The sequence below is a fragment of the Tachypleus tridentatus genome, chromosome 12 (assembly GCF_004210375.1).
Source record: "Tachypleus tridentatus isolate NWPU-2018 chromosome 12, ASM421037v1, whole genome shotgun sequence".
Taxonomy (NCBI): domain Eukaryota; kingdom Metazoa; phylum Arthropoda; class Merostomata; order Xiphosura; family Limulidae; genus Tachypleus; species Tachypleus tridentatus.
This window is the reverse complement of record NC_134836.1, coordinates 8,698,447-8,719,821: the sequence shown is the minus strand read 5'-3', so window position 1 is coordinate 8,719,821 and position 21,375 is coordinate 8,698,447. Positions and strand designations below refer to the sequence as shown.

The 21,375-nt window shown below is 33.6% G+C and overlaps 1 protein-coding gene across 1 annotated transcript in view; it reads right to left on the bottom strand.

Annotated features, from left to right (window-relative positions):
* The window catches only part of LOC143233976 (ER degradation-enhancing alpha-mannosidase-like protein 2), a 56,604-nt gene that overhangs the window by 6,236 nt on the left and 28,993 nt on the right, over positions 1-21,375 (bottom strand). The window contains exons 4-8 of the mRNA XM_076470928.1: positions 21,023-21,234; positions 19,497-19,638; positions 6,869-6,993; positions 3,375-3,519; positions 379-500 (exon numbers count right to left, since the gene is read on the bottom strand). Of these exons, the coding sequence (XP_076327043.1) occupies positions 379-500; positions 3,375-3,519; positions 6,869-6,993; positions 19,497-19,638; positions 21,023-21,234 (746 nt within the window). The remainder of the gene's footprint in view (positions 1-378; positions 501-3,374; positions 3,520-6,868; positions 6,994-19,496; positions 19,639-21,022; positions 21,235-21,375) is intronic.

Sequence of the window (21,375 nt, the reverse complement as noted above, 5' to 3'; positions counted from 1 at the left end):
GAAGTTAAGCACAAAATCATACAATGAGCTATCTGTGCTCTTCCTTAAATGGATGTCAAATCCCAATTTCTTGCATTGTAAGTCTTGTAGATATGCCATTGTGTCACTGAGGGAGCATATATTAGAGACAGAGAAGGCCTTTAAAACAATTTAGCAGCTTGTAGTTACAAGATAAAATATACTGATAATAAATTATTCTTTGTCTTTTTCATTATTTTCAGATATTAAAGTTCTATGTTTTGTTTACTTTTAAATACATTTCAAAACTTTTTGGTGCAAGGTAACAGATTCTTATGTAAAAATGTTTTTTTCAGCAATTCCATATAAATACGGGCAGAAGATAAATTAACATACAAGAAACTACAAAGAAATGATTACCGTAGCATAACCACAGCTAGTCCGGGAGCTGTGTTCAATAGATTCTAAAACATCAACACCAAGCTGCAGTAGTAAAGGGTCTCTTGTAGCCTGGTATAGATACATTGCACTTTCTATGAATTCTGAGAAGAAAAAAGGTAAAAAATAAAAATAAGTAAAGTGTGGTCAGGCTCATGAAGTAGGGCAATAGAAAATTTTTAAGCTTTAAAGATTTTGTAAATAGTATAAGTTTCATAAAATATTTTATCAAATAATTTTACAACATCTTTGAGTATTCTGTAATACAACCAAAATAACAAATGTTTCTAAAACAATACATCTCTTAAAAGACTGGACATGTTCTGAAAACTCAAGTTTTGACAAAAAGGCAAAAGTTTTGTGTAGCCTACAATGTTGAAAAGTACCTAAAAGAATGTTTTTATAGAATAAGAACAGCTTTTTCAGGCCATATGATAAAAATTATCAAAGTGTCAGTTGAGGATGTGTTGTAAAAATTTGATTTGTAGAGTCTTGAATGAAACAGATATATAAATTTTCTTATATTTTAATGCAGACAGGATTGGCATGGTGGCACTTAGGATAACAATGGGATCTGAAAACAGTTATTTTTTCATCTGCAAACTGAAGACTAAAGTTATGATAGCAGACTTTTAAACCACTAGAATGAAGAAGGACACATCTTCCGGTAATATTAACATGGATGTGCAATATTTACGAGCTTTACCCAATATCTAGAAATCAAGAGCTGTTTTAATGAGAAATATGAAGTTGGATTTGAAGAAACAACAACTACATTCAACCACACATCCAGAATCCTGTTAATGTTAGGATTTTATCTACAAAGTTTAAGTCTAAAGTCAATACTCAGGAATATCTGCACAAACTCACTGAAAGCATGCCACATCAATGTGAAGTAGTACTGAATTCCAAGGAAATGCTAACTAAATATTAACTTGTGAAACTGGTTTGTGTTATTTTGAGTTTCATTTGTACATTTGATTATTGCTGAGATACTTTTGTAGTATAATTGGAATAAGAATATTTAGAAAACTACAGCAGGTGTGCAACACTTTTAATGAGAAAATATAACAAAAATCACATAAAGTTCAGGAATTTTGTAAAGCCACTATTAAAATTAGGATTTGAGATCATACTTGAACAGATTTCATCAAGTATATTCTAAAAACATAGTTTTACATATTTTTCTGTTATCTGATAAAAGATATAACAAATTAAGAACATTTGGGGGGGACACTTTTAACCCCCTGTATATACAGGTATTGTAAAAACACTAGAAGGGGATTATAAGTATAACTGATATATACCATACTAAGGATTATAACTATACATTAAAGAGTAATAATTAAATAATAATATAAAAATATGTACACCATTATATGCTGGAATTATATAAATTAAAGCCTTTGTTCACATAAAATTGCTATAATAAATTCATGATTTATGATTACTGAACTATAATGAGAAAATGTAAGAAAGATCTATGCATGTTATGGATACTAAGGTGTGCTCGAGTGCATGTATGCACTGGTTTCACCCTTTAGAAGTAATAAATTGCATAGGTTCTTGTTAATGTTTTTATTTAACAATCTCAATTTTTAACAATATCAAAGATGCATCTTTTATATTTTGTCTTGACATAGTGGCTACAATAATAGTACTTAATATTTATTGATAAAAATTTAAAATAGCTGGCTTTAATTGCTCAACATTCAGATGATATCACTGAATCTTATCAAGATATCAACTGCAGCTATCTTATTACATGCTGTTATGAAAAAAAATTATCACAAAACTCAGTTAAAATTTTCATGTAAATTCCATAGTGCAATGCATTGTACAGCTTATAAAGACCAACAGCTGACATAGCCAGCCAATTAATGGCAATACGTCACAAAAAAAGGATCTTAGCTGGAGTCAACAGTCAATTTAGTTGAAGTCTTTAAACAGAGTTTATGTAATTGTAAGTAATTACAGTGGAACCCCTCTAAAGCAGCCACCTTTGGGACTGAGACAAACTAGCTTGATTAAAGGGGTTCCACTGAACAAAAAAGGGACTGTGATTGAATGACTGCTTTCAAGGGGTGACCAAATCTGAGGGGTGGCCACTTAGAGGGGTTCCACTGTACTAATAACTAGCCAGGAGTATTTTTTATGAGTTACAATAAGAGATACCTGTAACTGTATATTTGTTAAGTACAAAGTACACCATCAATATCAAACCTGATGCTGAGCCATGAAAGTTCTAAAAATTGTAATAATAATTAAGATATGCATTTTATTTCAGCCTTATTCAAGTTAGACTATTCCAAAGATTAATGTTAGTTAAACTTGCTGAATTTAATTTAATTTTTGGAAATTAAAAACCATAATTCATTATTAAATTCATAACACAAATACACAAGTGTTTACAGTTTGTTAAATATCTCTAAGCACTATAAAACCATCTGGTTTATTATTTTATAATAAGGAAATCAGCACATGTGAAATTAAGTCTGAACAATAGTAAAACAGGTTTGTATTTTCAATTTTATAATATGCAACTATCGTTAACAAAAGATGTGTATTTGGAAAACTAAAAAAGAAATATTTATAGTTGGCTTAAAACAAGAAATTGCAGCGTATGATACATTGTAAACTGGTATCTTAATAAACTGTGAATTTAAAGACGTACCTTGAACATGAAACAATACATCTCAAAGGAATCTTGTTTTTCCATATAATGAAAGTGTTTGATAATTTTTGTACAAGATAACAAGAAAGTTCCAACTGGTATAGAAAACATTATTTAAAAACAGTATGAAGACATATAATACATTATAATAATGTCTGCTTATATCACTTTTGGCTACTCCACCTACACAATATTTTAAACTTTAATATTAGCATTTATACATTTTAATCTTAGCTAACTTGTACAGTATGTGACAACTAAAATATGGAATAATTGTATCATATAAGTTAACTGTGTTCCTCACCTGGTCTTAATGGATATCCTTCTCTTTTTTTTGTGACATGATTGTGGGGAATATCATAAAACTCTGGAATAAATCCATATTGGCGCCACACTTGATGATAATTATACAGTGACTTCTGCCCCTGTTCAATGTCTCCAACAAGACTCTGAAAAGGAAAACAATATTCCCAGAATAAAACTGACTACAAAATAAACCAAAATTTCATTAAACAAACAAAGTGTCTTGAATATGAGTGCCACTCAGAAGTGACAGGTTTTCAAGCTTTACCCAGCATTCATACGTGTATTCTTTTGTATGTTTTCATGGTATAATAATCTCAAGAAAATTAAAATAATAACGTAACACTTTTTACATCAATGTTATTAACAAGGATAACCAACTATTTCTATTAACAAAGATTTTGTATAAATGATTTTGATAGTAATATCCAAAAGCAATTTAAGGATAATTAACTATTTTATAGTAATACAATTTTAGTAGAAATGATAAATGACTTTTTATATAATAGCCTTATTATATACACAAACATTTTTTGACATCAGAAAGATTACAAGATTAACAAAAAGCTTCAAATAATTGTGACATCTTGAAATACTGTAACAGTGTATGGTATTTATGTTTACAATGTATTTACATGATTTATCTACTTTTTATGTATTTTAATGTTATAAGTTAAAGAATATTACAATTACAATGTTCATCATGCTAAGCCTACCTTTGCTATGTGGCATTAAAAAAAAAGTCATCATCACATATTATATTTTTTGACATTTTACTGTGTACAACAAGCTTTATATTACACCAATTTCCAATGAAAGTAATCATTCTCAAAATAGTAAGTTTATTGGGGAAGTTTTGAAATTTAAGAGGATTCTAAGCATATGAAATATATTGTTTATGTCACATAAAAATCTACTTGTTCTATTACAAATGTACATTCATCATTACTGTTTCACAAAATACACACACATCGTAAACATAACTTTATAATTTCTCTTTTATCAACCAATAGCTGAAATTGTTGCAATAATTCAATTTATATTAAACAGGTTAAAGAATGAAGAAAACACCATAGTCAAACAATATATGCACATAGCACACTAACATTTTTTACCAGAAGACAAAGAGTAATCAGTTAATGACTAAAACTAATTTGTGCTTCATGAAAACAAGTAAAGAAACTGTAGTTCAGTTCAAACATATTTGCCAAAATTGAACACATACTTTTTGTACATGACACATCAAAAAGAATAATTTTTCTTTTTTTGTTGTTAATGTTTGCTTATATTTACATACAATGCCATCACACTTTTCTGCCTTCATACATGTTGGTTTCTTTACCATAGCTATAAACATGTGATGTGAAAGATTAGTTATTTAGCTCACTTACATTAGAAATGAATTATATATTTCCATCAGCCTTTGTTTTTTGTTTTGTTCTTTTCTTTCATTTATGCAATTTTATGTTCTGGAATATAATATACATTGCATTACAAATAGTTGGCTGTATGTGTTTATTTACTGTGTAGAGAGTAAGGTAATGGATAAAGCTATTTAAGTAGATGATTAACTTAGATATTTATATATATTGCAAATTGTAGCGTATGTCTCAGTGTCTGTCTATCTCCTATTTAAAAGAAAACTATGTATGTTGGCAAAGCTCAACATTTTATTTACAAGATGACAGGAAAACAGGCATGAATAAGGTTGATGTCAAATTTTATTTCGCAAGAAGGATATTGTGCATTAAATAGTTAAGAATCAACCACACCATCATTCATATTTCCAAATGCAATATAACTTAATAAAAATGTAGATTTCCCATTTGTTATTGTTGCATGGTTCTTAGCATGACTAAATTGCTCAATAATTAATTTTTGAGGTAAGCTGTATAAGCAGCTCAGAGCTTTGGCTCTGAGTGAAACTATGAGCACAACACAATTAACTTTTTCAAAGTTTATGAAATAATTTAAATTAATAGATCAAGTTACCTTTTCCCATCACTATGAATGAGTACTTTTGCTTGTGAAGAATATTCAGAGATTGTGTTAATGCAGAATTCTGATTTAAATAAGTAGGAATTTTAATAAAATGCAAGAAATAACAGCACCACATTTCTAAAATAACATAAAATATAAGATTGTTTTGGGACAACATGGGTTCTATTGGTCCATCTCAACCCTTCCTATCTTTTAAACAATTAATAAATAAATTTTCAAAAAAAATTTAAAACCAGCCATATCATTCATATACTTTTCAAGCTATTATATTCACTTAAAATTACTGACTCCACACATCTGAAGGAAACTCATCCCAAAGACTAACCATCCTGTGAAAAACAAAACAAAACTTCTTTAGCTGAAGGTGACTTTTGCCTTCCCAAAATTTATATTTGTGTCCCCTAGTCATACTGTCTTCACTATTAAGTATGAAAAAAGATATATCAGCAATTCATTCCATTTGCAATCTTAAACACATCAACAGTTCCCTTCTAACCCTTCTTTTTTCAAGATAAAACAGTCCAGAAGAGATTCCAACTTCTCCTTGCATAAAAGCCCTTCATCCTAGACACCATTCTAGTAACTTTCCTCTGAACCCTTTCCAACAGTTTAGTGTCCTTCCTAAGGAAAAGAGCCCAAGACTGAAAATGTGGCATAACTAATGATTCATACCTTTTTAGATTTGTATTGAATATTGAATATTTCTGTAGATACAACCTATTTGCCATACCACTAGCAACAGCTGTTTGGATGTCTTATGAGACTGACTGACTGTTACATCAAGATTTCCTTCGTATCACTGTTAAGGTTCTAATTACCAAGTATTTTCATGTCAGGCAAATGGAAAATATCCTACTGTTCCAAGCAGCTTCTTAAAATAAAGCTTTAGATGCAAACTCTAAAAGCTGTAGGAGTCCAGTAACAAGGGGTGAATTAATTTTCATTAAGCTACACCCCCTATTGACAATTCAAACAGTGTTGTTACCACAATGAAACTAATACTGTTTGATTAGACCTTGAGTTTTCTCATTACTTGTTCCATATTGGGTTTTAAACTTTGTAAGGTATAGCAACAACAATAAAAACTTTTATATAACAACATATATTAATTGTATTTTAACTTTACTTGATTTAATTAGGTTATTTAAGGACTCTATAGTTGACAATGATTTATTCAAAATACTAAAGTGTTATAGTGGTTTCCTTTGAACTTTGCACAAAGCTACATCTGGGCTATCTCCTTTAACTGTCCCCAATTTAGACCTTCTGGTTATACTGAAAGAATCAACTAGGCTATACCAAATTATCATGAGAGAACTTACCTGATTATACAAAGAAAATGCACTAAGTTATACCAAGAAAACTTAGCTGGTTTTATCAAAGGAGTTTAATTTGGTAATTCTTAAAAATAAATTTATAATTAGAATTACAAAATTTAATAATTAGTCTCAATAAACTTCTCTATTTGAAAAAACAACAACAACTGAAACATACCAATATCCCAGGCCAATATGCTTCCAATGACTGAAAAACTGGCATTGTTACTTGTCCACTATTCATGCTGACCCATAAATACCAGTCATCACGCTTCATGTATTTTTCTATAGGTTGCCTGTAAGCTGTACAACACTGTGTCAAGAATTTATAACAAAGTAAAGTAACATTTTCTGTATTAATCCAATAATTACTGATAAAACATGGTATAACAGAATGTGACAAATATTTACCAGTCAAAAATCACTTTTCAGGGAGTATTCTATCAAGTATGAACAAGTATTACCAATTTATTTCACAGCTTACTTGAAAACCCTACACAGCAGTTTTGTGAGTTGACTGTAATATGTTCAAATAATAAATTACAAAACATTTCTCATACTTGAAATCATTTTGATGCATAAACAATTCAAATATTTGCATATTTAACACACATTTTGACTACTACATGAAGTAGAAGCACAAATCCATTTATAAGAACACTGTTGCAACAACTAATAGATGTATTAAAGCTAAGAATTGATATACACTAGACAAAATTAGCACAAAAAACAGTTTACAGTAGCAACTTTCTGAATAAAAAATAAAAGGTTTGAGAAAGCTGTAAAATAACAAACATAAATTGCATTAACTGAAACAAAACATAAGGAAATGTTTTGACATAATCAACATAGTTCATCATAATTAGAGAAAATATGTTTTTTTAAGACTAGCTGACCCATGACACAGAGTTATACACCTAAACAACACATACATACACATTTTATGTATTTTTTACTTATGAAATAGGAGAGAATGCAGTTTATCATCCCTCTAAGATGAATAGGTCATTAATTACCACATATTTCAACCTCATGTACATGGGTGGGGACTGGAAGTAAAAGTTGCACAATCAAAACCTTTTAAAGAGTGCTATTCAACAATTTATTACGTATTTGATTTTAATGGTATCAACTATTTATTAGAGGAGAGTAAGTATCATGTGCAATTTAAAGCATTACTGAAATACTGTAGATATGCATTTCAGATATTCTAGAGGTTATACAAATGTAAACATTATAATGAACAAAAGTTGGTTGGTTGATCTAGTGTTTTATGACATAAAGCAGCTAGGTTATCTGTGCCAAGCATCTGGTAAAAAGGTAAAAGTAATGTAAATGTAGTAAAATTCATAAAAGGAAATAAAGGTAAAACAAAACAGCATTTAAAAACATAAATAGCATAAAACCAATGTTGACATCCAGTCTTCAATGTGAAGAGAGAAACTACAATAAGAGAAGCTGTAAAGGACTTTCTGTAGCATAATGATAATTATCATAACCCACCAGGAAGACAAACAGTCACCTGAAGTTGGCCTTTCAAGTCCTAGTTCCAGGTTATGTGTCATTATGGCCATTTTCAAAAAGTAAAGTAATAAAAGTTTTAAAAAACATGCAACAAAATTGTAATAATAACTCGCCAGGACAACTAATGGGTAGTTCAAACGGATAGAACAAACAGCAGCGTTAGTCACTTGAAGTTGGCTTTTCAGTCCTGGTTTCGAGTTATTTAATGTTATGGCCATTTTCTAATTTCAAATCAAACTAGAGAGATTGTGAATCTTAAAAGGAAACCACATTAAAAAAGGTTTAATGAATAAATTTAAAACACTTAAATGACATTAAAAAGATTAATAGCCTTTAAAAAACTAAAAACTTTATCAAGGTGAACAGTATCACAATCACCAATAACATTGTCTAATATTACGGACAAACCTTGGGACAGAACAGTGTTAAAATGGTGTCGTCGTTGAGAGCCATAATGATGGCAAGAAAGTAAAATGTGGCTTATAGTGATCTGAGTGTTACATAGACTACACACTGGTGCATCAGTTTCAGATAAAAGAAAATGATGAGTTAAAAAACTGTGACCAATGTGTAGTCTAGTTTGAACAACTTCATCCTTCTGATCCTTACGGAAGCAAGACAGCCAAAGTCCAATATAGGGTTTTATTTGGAAAAGCTTGTTTTTGAGTTGCTAACTCCAAGTCGAGTACCAGCTGGCACTGAGCCGAGCCTTGAATACAGGACTACAGTCCATGTATGGAATAGGCACAGAGGTGATAGTGCCAGAGCAGATAGATTTAGCTGCCTTGTCTGCAAGCTCATTCCAGAGAATGCCAACGTGGCCTGGTACACAGAAAAACTGGATGGAGAAATGAGAAATGGGCCAGTTGGTGTTCAATATCAGTGAGAACAGGGTGTTAACCCACATGAAGCAATTCCAGGGCCAGCAGAGAACTAAGCGAGTCAGTATAAATAGTGCAGTTGGAGTACTGCTAAGCTTCTATGTGATCCAGGGCAAGAGAAATGGTGTACAGTTCAACAGGGAACACAGAAGCTGTAGAGAGGATTCTGCATGCAACCACTAAACCACAACAAACCATGGTAGAGCCCACAGAGTTACCTGATTTGGCACCATCTGTATAAATTGGAATGAAAAGATTGTTCGAAAGATGTTCAGTAAATGAAAGACAATACTTCCAATCGGGAGTATCTGCTATTCTCAGCAACTTAAAGAAAGGTCACATTTGGGGACTGTAATAAACCATGGTGGGATGGGCTGATCAGTGGATACTGCAATGTTATCCAAGGACAGACCCAATTCATCCAATTGTGCCTGGACATGAAGGCCAAAAGAAGCAATGGCAGATCATCTGTTCTGAAAAAGTATGGCCCACCATGGAAGGGAAACACAACCAAAGGTGGGATGCTTTGGTATGGAACAAATTTTCAAAGAATATAGTAAAGACAGTTGCAAATGGCGAAGGTGCAAAGAAGGTTCATGAGATTCTACGTATAAGCTCTGAACTGGAGAGGTGCAGAAAGTCCCAGTGCAGAGTCGAAATCCTTGATGATGAATGGGGTCCAGCATCTTTAAGGCCGAGCCATAGACCAGTGATCCATAGTCGAGTTTCGATCGAATAAGAGCACGATATATCTTTAACATAGATCATCGATCTGTTCCCCAACTGGTGGTAGAGAGGATACGAAAGATGTTCAGTGCTCTTGTGCATTTGACTCGTAGCTACTTAATATGTGGTATAAAGGTCAGCCTACGGTCAAATATAAGTGCCAAGAAATTAGTCTCAGGGACCACAGGCAGCAAAACTTCACCGATACGGAGTTCAGGATTAGGGTGAATACCCCATTGGCAGCAAAAGTGCATGCAAGTGGTTTTAAAGAGAGAGAGATTAAAGCCGTTTGCTGTAGTCCACTTCAGTACACAATCGAGGACAGTTTGTAGTTGCCGCTCAATATATCTCATGTTCGACGACTGACATGAGATGTGAAAGTTGTTGATATAGAGCACGTTTGCAACAGTGAGAGGGAGTTGTTCAGTGATGGCATTTATCTTTATACTGAAAAGTATAACACTTGAAACACAGCCCTGAAGGACTCCAAGTTCCTGTAGAAAAGTACGGGAAAATGTCAAACTGACATGAACATGGAATTTCCTGTCCATTAAAATTTTTTTAATATCATTGGGTAAATGGCCACGTAACCCACATATATGGAGGTCTTGCAAAATGCCATACCTCTATGTTATGTCATAAGCCTTCTCAATGGGAAAGATATTGATACAAGATGTTGTTTGAGAAAGGCTTCTGTTATAGACATTTCAAGTAAAATCAGGTAGTATATGGTGGAGTGCTGTCATTGGAACCCACAGTGGGTGGGCGAGAGGAGGTTGTTTGATTCGAGAAACCAAACAAGACGAGCATTAACCATCCTCTCTAAGGTTTTACAGAGACAGCTCATCAAAGCAACTGAATGGTAGTTTGAAGGAATCTTGGGATATTTCCCAGGCTTAGAAAAAGGTAAGATAATAGCCTGGTGCCAGGTGTTACAAAAAACATTCTCCTGCCAGATCTGGTTAAAAACAATCAGAAGAATAGCAAGAGAAGCAGGAGATAGATGACACAGCATTTCATAGTTTACATCATCAGGTCAAACTAATGTATTGTCAGACCGATGAAAGGCCAGTTTGAGTTCCACCAATGTAAAGGGACGATTATAGTCATAGAGACAGTCAGTTTGAAAGGAAAGAGGTGAACGCTCTGCCCGAGTCTTGATGGCCAAGAAGGTGGAGGAACAAGCAGAAGTTCTAGATAACCGGCAAAAGCTTTCACCTGAGTATCGGCGATGTTCCGGATATTAGCTACTTCTTGGCCATCAGAGAGTAAGATTGAGAGAAGGACAGAATTGTAGTGCCCACTGACCTTTCAAACCCTGCCCCATATGACTTTGGGGCTGATGTTAGAAGATATGCCAGTTGTGACCTTAGTCCAAGATTCCTTCTGGCTTTGACTTCTTACCCACCTATAATGTGTACAGGCCTGCTGGAAAGTGATGCTGTTTGAAAGTGTCGGACATCTACGGAAAGTATCCCATGCCCGTTTTTGAGCCTTCCATGCAATGTGGCAGGCAGAATTCCACCACGGACGAGGATATAATGGAAAATGTGACGTGGTTTTAGGAATTCATTGAACAGCTGCTTGTATAATACAGTCAGTTACTGCTGCCACACAGTCATCTACTGATGGCTTACAGATGATGGTTGGATCAAGTTCTATGAGAGCAGTGAAAAAGGGCCAGTTTGCTTGATCCAGCTTCCATCAGGGCACATGGATCAGATGGCATAGACCATGGCAAGTCTCTCTCAAAATTATAGGAAAATGATCACTGCCTTATGGATTATTGCCAACCCTCCATGAAAAGTGGGAGAATAGTGAAGGGGAGCAAACTGAGAGATTGCAGTAAAGGACTGACTAAGTGTATGAAAATAAGTGGAACAACCAGTATTGAAAATAGAGAGGTTGTGATCAGAGAGCATACACTATACAGAGTGACCCCTCCTATCAATAACAGCACTTCCCCAGAGGAGATGATGTCCATTAAAGTCCCCCAGGATTAGAAAGGGAAACAGCAACTGTTCAATGAGAGCATCAAGGTCTGATTGGTCATAGATCTCTCCAGGTAACAGGTAGAGAGAACAACCTGTGATGGTACAAGACAAGGAAACATGGATGGCTATGGCCTCCAAGGATGTGTTGAGTGACAAAGACAGGGTGGGCACATGCTGATCAACTAACAGTGCCACCCCTCCATGTACTTGTCCATCACACAGCCTGTCATTTCTGTACAGAGAAAACTGCTGAAAGGTGACTGTATTGGCAGGTTTCAGAAATGTTTCCTGTAAGGAAAGACATACAGGATTGTAGGAATAAATCAGTGTTTTAATGTCATCCAGATTAGAACGTAAACTTCAACAGTTCCGTTGTATCTAGGTGGCCATTTTTAATGATGTGTAGGCAAATTGGCTGGAGAACACTTCTGTTTACGATCACGTCTTTTTTCCTTACTGTCCTTACTTGTGGGAGGTCTGTCAACCTCCATGGATCCTACCCTGGGTCGATTGGGCAGGTCTTTATTGTTGGAAGGGGATTCCAGTGACTGAGGATGCAAATGAATGATTTTTTTACATCTTGGGGTGGGAGAAAAAGATGTATCTGAAGAAATGCCTGTACCTGGAACCAAAGGATGTGGATCTTGGTGTTTGTTGGAATGTATGGGAAGAACAGAGATAGGTGTAGAAGTTGATTCATCAACTTTTTTAACCATGGAGGTCAAAATGTCTTTCATTTATTTTGAAAATGATTTTCTTAGAGGCACAGAGAGATCTGTCTGCACTCCCACTGTAGTTATGAAACAAAGTGCAGCAGCATATGTCAGAGATGAAGTGGTGAACAGCAATTTCCGAGCCTCAGGATAAGTAATGTTACGAGTCGTTTTCAAATGCTGCACCTTTTTCATCCAATCATTTAGGGCAAAACCAAAAGTAGGAAGGGTGAGAACCATTGCAGTTGACACAATGTTGGTCCATTTCACACTCATAGACATCATGGTCCTTGCCACCACAATGAGCACATGTCAGGGAACCACGACGACATCTTTGAGTGACCGAACCTCTGACACTGGAAACATCTGAAAAGTTTTGGAATGTACAGCCGTACTCTGCAATTTAGATAACCTGCCTTGATGGTGGCAGGTGCACGTGCTGATGTAAATGTCAAAACGTGGATATCTTTTCTAGTGGAGATGCACCTCACTGCAGAAACTCCTTGAGTGGTGAAACCAGCGAGAATCTCTGACTCGAGGACGTTCTTCAAATCCCTCTCAACAATAACTCCTTGTGATGAATTCAAAGTAGCATGAGGTGTGACCTCAACAGGTATATCCCCAATTGCCTTTGAATTCAAGAGGAGTTCACTGTGTTGGGATGTGGATGTTTCAACCAATATGTCTCCAGATCTAAGCTTCTCTACTGACTTTGGAGAGCCAGCAAGTCCCTTTTGAATAAAAAAGGGGGACATTTGCCCTAAAGGTTTCTCTGAAAGAGAATGTAGGATGAGAAAATGAGGTACAAATGGTGGTACAGATGTTGAAGATTGCTGATCAGAGTCTTCAAGACGTGGTCGTTTATTGATTGACTGTTTTCTCACTATTTTTATCTGGAGGATCCATAAGTGCCCACTGACCCCACCTGCCATGGAGCCCTATGAGGGGAAGCACTACAATGTCAAGCAAGGACACTGCAGCAACACCAGGGTTTCATGAGCACTGTACCCAAACACCAGCATCAGACATAATGTCCACAACACCTGCTGAGAACTTCCAACACTGGTACTTGGTTGACCCTAGCCCAGGTGGACCAGCTGATTGACCCAAGAGGGGCCACCTAAAGGCTGTCCATCTACAGGAATTCAAGGCTAAAGTGGTGTGTTAGGGTTGGACCCCTCAACCACCAGGATCCTCTTCTCCCCTTTACGGGTCGCCATGCACGGCAAACATGTGGGTGGATGTTTAGATCCCAGAGGAGGTAACCTTAAAACGAACAGAACCTTCCCTGGAAGGTCGACTCACCACGTACAGGAATCTACACCGAGGGAATGAACGAAAGTGTTTTTACCCTTAAAATGAACAACACTTTGCACTCTAACTTGTCAGAGTCTGAGATAGACTGATGCAATCAATTCACAGATGTATCTTTAATGCAAATAACCTTTGGAACTTATCTAATTTTAAACATACACCAGACTTTTTCATTTTTCGAGTTGTTTGCCATACTTCATGCAGATATACATAATAAGTTTGGAATTATTTTAAATATTTCTTCTTCAACACAGGGTAGGGTTGATCCAATGTACTGAATCTGTGCATGATCAGTTAAACCAAATTTTGGATGGCGTACAATCATTGTTGTTGTTTTGAATTAAGCACAAAGCCACATAATGGGCTATCTGTGCTCTGGCTACCACTGGTATCGAAACCCAGATTTTAGTGTTGCAAGTCCACAGATATACCGCTGAGCCACTGGGGTGCAATACAATCATTACTAGACACAGATGAATAATTATCATGATTATGGGAGGTCACTCATCGATTATTTTTAGCTGTAATGTGTATTGTTTGAATACAGTTTGAACTAATCAAAAATTTTGATTAGTTGATTATCTTCATGATAATATTCCATTTAAACAGTAATTTTGACTAATCCATCATTTAAAGTGGGAATAAGTAAAGTAACTGATGCTCATAGGTAATCAATGATATTAATTAACTGAGTTAATCATCCAGTTACAGGATGATTAAAATGTAATGTGCTCCAGTCTTTATTCTGTGTTAGAATATTACATTAAAATATTAGTAGTTAATCAAATTTTCCTGGAAATAATTAACATATCCTTTCGTAATTGTCGTCATTTGCCTTGGATAGTTTTCAATGTATAACAATTTAATTTATATATCATTTCTCAAGACTTGGGGAAAGTTAGTTTTGCTCCACCTTGCAAACATATATATCTACAGTGAAAAAAATCAGGTATTCCAAAAAATCAATACTGAAAAGTTGATACAGTAGTAACAGCACCCAAAACTGTTGAGTATCTACTAATTGTAAGTGAAAAACTAGTAGGCAAACAACAGGAAAAACAGATTGGTTGTTACACATCATTCCAAGTCACCTTATTCTTGTCTACAATTAGTTGTAGGAATGATATCAGTGTTTGATAAATCTAGAACAATGGATGGCATCTGCCTGTTGTAGAAACACAAATGAAGAGAGTGATGTTTTGAAAATCAAAGACAAAAGGCAGAAGGCTTTCAAAAAGTTGTCCTCTACACTTGTGTTTCTACAATAATAATATTGTATAATGATGCTAATTTGTTGCTATATTTAATACCAGGCTAATAAAGTAGTAGATGAAACACCAATCCAACCAACCACTCTTAAGATCTTGTCACTTCACACTAAAACTACATGCTAAGATCTGGATGAGCTGATATTTATTTATTAATCTGAAACAAGCTTTTCTATGTCCATTGATGAAAAAAAGTTGTTCATTATACCATATATAAGACAAAAACTAACTTACCTACGAGATTAGTTCAAGTTCTGGAGAAGCTGTGATTGGCTCTTTAGTTTTGTTTTTTTTATACAGAAACATGAAGGTCAAATGCTCAATCTGTGTAAAGATATTCTAAAGTTAACCTGATTTGGTTCTGGAGGAATATTTAGGTCTGAAGTGGCATTTAGTCCCATTATTAACTGAGCATTTTCCTGGGAGTAAAGGCAAGTTCATTGCAATTTACCAATAAAAAGTTCAATTTTATTGATGCAACAACAAGCCAGGATGTCACAAAAAAAAAACACCAGTCAGGAATAATTCCTTTGTAGATAAAAAGTTGCAACTAAAAAATTTATGTCAGCATAACCTCTAACAGTTCAGAAATACAGACAGTAGTACAGGGTTAAATGTCACAGTCAATCAGGTTACAACCTAAATTACAAATTTGGGTGTAATGATTAGTAGATTAGCCTTAGTTTGCCAAATATCCAAGTTTTATGTAAATTAACAGTCTTAATGGCAATTGGAGGTTTCACGTGGTGCTCTTTTCAAGTACAGTAATATCATATCAGTTGGGATGATATTGCTTTGAACACTTTTCTGTTATCTTCATACCAATTTTTTACTTGCATATAGTAGGTAATGTTGAGATTAGATATCAAAAATAATCAAGTTGTAACCTAACATTTATAAAAGAAGGGGAAAAAAAAAAGACTTATTATTGTAGTACTTGTTGATCCAAAAGTGCCTAAGTGTAAGTATACTGTAATCATGACCCATGGGGTTGAGATTAAAAAGGAAAAGATTTCCAGTTGTTATAAGCCAATAAGCCAGAAAATATGTTACCAGCAATCACAATACACATGCCCAACCATTAACACTTTTCTAATCATTATATGCTTGCCCAAGTTGACCTGCATAATTTCTTGTGCTATAATCCCAATATCAGTGTGAGTAACTTTTCCTTCCTCCAACTGCAACTTTTTGATTGATTGATGTGAAAAAAGGACAAAAAATTAACAACGTCACATCAACATCTACACAATGTTACATCTTCTTTGATCTGGCATGAAAAAGCCACTAAATTAGAAGGAAATCATATTTACAAAACAAGTTTTTATTAATGTCTAACAAAAACAATTTTGGCATGTCTACACTTACATACGGCATATTTTGAGACACAAAAAAGTACACAACTTACTATAAATAAAAATTACTAGGAACTATCTTTAGCAAAGTTATGTTTTTTTGAAATTATGTATTAAAAACATTTGCTGAATGAGCAATTCACAATAAATAATTAAATATTAATAATTAGAACTGGTTTGTTGATACAGCAGAATATCAAGGTGATACCATCATTTTGTATTATGTTAGAAAAATGGAAGTACATGTAGTTTTAATAATATTGTAAATGCAACGTTATACACATATTAACCACAGAATATTCATACATATCAAAAACAATGTCTAAGTTATTTTAATATTTCATTTTCCAAGCTGTATGGCATGCAGGTACAAAAATAATAATATAATATTCATGGAGAATTTAATGAATTTATCAATGACATCCTTGTCCTGAAGATGTTCTTTGAGATACAATTTCCCAAAAAAAGATACTATTTAAGTTCAATACACAAAGCTAAATTAATAATTATTTTATCAAATCCATTACTACAACTTGTTTTTATGTGTCAAAGTGAGTTTGTGCATGTATCTGCATAAAACCTCATCCAAAAAACAAAAAGTGATTTTGAACTATTCACATTTCAATAATTCTTACAATGTGGATATTATACAGTACTGTTTATCTTCTTAATCAATTATATCTAGGTTTTAAGCCAACACACTGGAAACGTGTTGCTTTCCCAGAAGGTTTATTTACTGTTTTGGAATAGAATATGATGTAAAGTATAATGAAATAAAATAACTTACTTATTAGTTTTACTACATGTATTTTGTGTGTATATCTTGCAGATATTAATTCCGTGTTCTTACATTAGAAAGTGTGAAGTAAACATGGCTCACATCGCACTGTTTGATCCTTAACAGACTACTGTGCGAAAATGTGCATGACTCTGCTGTAAATATTGGTGTAAAAGTTACTGCAAGAGCTGTAAGATACATAATAGTTCAAAATGGACCCAATGGGCATGTTTCTGTTTGAAAACTACTGCTGAAAACAGGTAATCAAACCTAAATGTTGAAACAAAATCAGACCACAAATAGTGGAATGAGCAAAGCTGTAGATACATGCTTTTTCATACAAGTATTCAAATTGTTGATCAATGACAGTTTATCCAATAGGAGAAAGAAGGATGGTATCATGGTCAAAGTACAATATCTAAATACAATAGAATATTTACAATGTGCATCCCAAGTTTGGGCCTGAATTTCAGCTAACAGTACTGGTGATTTACACCCAGTGTACAAATTGTAGGGTGGATCCCTTAAGGAGGAGCATGCACACTTGGTGAGGGAGATCAACACCTATGACTATAGGAGCATACAAAATATACTGAAAAATACAAATTTAAAAATAAAGATGTTTAAAAAGTACCTTACAAATATTACTACTTTTGAAATAGCACAGAAACAATCAAAATGAGAAAACTGCACACACTCTGTATGCAATACACACACAGGTTATATGGGGTGCAGGGCACAACAAAATGCATGGTTAGAAAGGGAGGCATTGTTAAAAAAAAGGTGTATCTATACAAAATTGATGGTGCCCTGAATGTTGACATGTACAGGTAATTTCTGATACTTCAGCCTTACACTCCAGAGGCAAAATCAAATGGGTAGGGATCCACCTTTATAAAGGTGAAGAAATCCAAGAAGGTAGAAACTGTGGTGAAACAGTGAAAAGAAATGGACTGGTATGTACTAAATTCCAGTATCAACAACTTTCAGGCAGTAAGGAAAGGACTAATTCGAAAGAGAAGGTCAAAAGGCAACCTAAGAATTAAACTGTTCAGAGTACTACAGGATATTTGGAGCAATCAAAGGAAGTGTGATGCTCTATGCAAAGCAAAGAACTTAAAAAATACTAGTACACTGTACAATTTAGTTTTTCTTTTGTACTTGCTTTGATAATGTTATATATCACAAATAAATTCATTATTTAGTTACAATTACTCATTGTTTATGACACCAGTATATGTATTATGTTGTGTTTTTTTTCACAATTATTGTCATTACTGTATATACATTGTTTTATATATGTGTGTATGTGTGACTATTAACTTCAGTAATTATTTCTGTGAAGTTTGTGTTTGTACTATATTGTTATTTAATTTTTGACAATATTCCTATACTTCATTACATTGTTAACATTCTTGTCTACTACAATTTCAATAGCTCTGTACTGAGGAAATGGTTTGTTTTGTATATAAAAAAAAAAAAAAAAATTGAGGGAATTAACCTTGTACCCCCCTACCACAATGAACACAAATGTAACTCTGAACTTATAAAAAGGGATTTCAAACAGTTATAATACCTAACAAGTGCAGGAAAGAATTATTTTATCATCCACCAATTGAAAAATGAACTTGCATATAATGATGCAATTTTGGCACTTTCTCCATTGCATAAAATAAGATTTCAAAGCAAAATAATATCACAGTTGATCCTTTAACCCTTAAATGGTGCCATCATCAACTGATGATGCTATCTTCAACATTCCTGCTGTTTAAGAGTTAATAAAACAGGTAACTTGTAAAAATTACTAAGTTTACTTCAAATTAATCACTGTCGAAGCAAAGGATAATCATGTCATCTCTTTTTTTCCTTCTACCTGTGATTGGTTTGTTTAAAACTTTGCCCAAGGTTACATGATGGCTATTTGCACTAGTTGTCCCTAATTTAGCAGTGATAGACTAGAGCAAAAACAGTTAGTCAATACCATTCACTGACAACTTTTAGGCTACTCATTTATTACCGAATAGTGGGTTTCATCATCACAGTAAACTGCCACCACAACTGAAAAGGGTGAGCATGTTCTGTAATAAAAATTCAAACCCATGACCTTCAGATTATGAATTTAGTGCTCTAATCACAGGGCCATGTCAGGTCTCTATATCTGCAATAAAAAAAAATTGATTTTCTACTTGGATATATATATATGGATGGATGTCATACTTCTATGGTACATATATTTTGAGATCTATATATTACCATTAAACATTTCCATTAATTCAGGAAGCTGAAGTAAGATGGCACCTTTAACAAGGTATTCAAAGTATGAATCAACCCCAGCACCGATCCCAGAATCCACAGCAGTCCACTTTCCATCCTGAGAATTGATATGATTTCCTACCTGCACAAACAGAAAAAAACACAAGTACACTATTGGTTTAATCATATTGGATGAAACACTAACAGAATTGGCTACAGCCAGGATCTACAAAGACTTATAGGGTTACATAAATAAATATTGGTATTTTCACAAAATTTTACATTTGGCTGAATGAAGAAGAATGAGAAAGCTGATTATTATATAATGCTGATAAAAAATAAGATTGCAATGACCAAATGTTTACATCAAAATAACATATGATGCAGTCAGTATTAGGACTTTTAACAACCAGTTAATCCTCTAAATACATACCCAGTTATAATTTTCATGCTAGAATAAAAATACTTTTTTTCATCTTACAGTTTTCAACTTTCTTTTGCATAACCTCTAGAACTTCATAAATTTACATAAAATGTTTTTTTAGTAAAACTTTATACTTATCTCTTACTTTCTATACTGTAACACTATCTGTAGAAAAGTTATATAATACGAAATAAAACCCAAAATGTTTTTTCTATAATGACTGCAGATTATAACCTAAAATTATAATAATTTATCTTAAGAAGATTTAGGGTTTTGTCTGTTTTGGTTTTTGAATTTTGTACAAGGCTATACAAGGACTATTTGTGCTAGTCATCCCTAATTTAGCAGTGTAAGACTGGAGGGAAGGCAGCTAATTAGTGCCTCTACCATATTTGGGGCAGTAATGCTAACTTCAAGAGGTAACTTTTAACTTGCTTACCTCCAAATGGTAGTAACTTATTTTCATTTTTATTTATTTATTTTTTTCGTATTTTTTTTCTTTTTTCATCTTTTTATGTTTATCGTTTTCTTATTCTTATTTTAACTTGGGAAAGCAGTCACTTTCCCACAACTGTCTGCAGGCAGGGAAGGGTGATATAGATGTGAGACACTGTGGGCTTGAGCACTCACACCTCTCTCTCTAATAATTTCTAATCTTTTTATGCAAGACTAGCAAATTGGAGGTTCAAACTGATAGGTAATGTATCCCCACTGCAATGTGGATTCTACTTCAGCAGTTGCCTCCAAAACCTAGAATAAATTTTACAATCCCACGTTGTAACTTGTACCCTAGGATCTTTTTAAAAATATGCAATGTATTATGTTTAATTTTAATGTGTTTTGTTTATGGCTTAAAATTTATGGTTATAATATAATTAATCAGAGGTTAGGATTTGCTATTTTTAATGCAGTCCTTCCTCATGATTTTGTTTACTTATTTGGCTTCATTTGGATGTAATTATTTAATTTCACAAATATATATATTTTTTCAATACTTAAGAATTCTTCCTGTCTAAACTTACAAAACTATTTTTTCCCTAGAATTTTATTTCCAATCACCTGCAATTACAGTTTTATGATACATTAAATGTTCTATTCATACCAAACCAAGTGGAGATTTCAAGTTCCACAAAGCTCTGAGGGCAGCAAGAGCAGTGTTTTCAAATACTGGGTCTCCAGTAAGACGGCTAAGGGCACCAAATTCTACAATGAAAGTAGAGACTCCTGCTGTACATGTCACTGGAGTTTCACCAGCTGGGACTCCGTATTTTAAGTTAACAGTACCATATGGCATTCCTGTCTTGGTCTGAAAGGCTAAAAAATTGGGAATTATATTTTTAAACTCATTTTAATGTAAATAAGCCACAAATACCACACTGTTGAACTGTAATATTAGGTAATACACAATGATTTACTTAAAATAAAGTAGACCTTTTTTTAAAGAAATATTTTCTT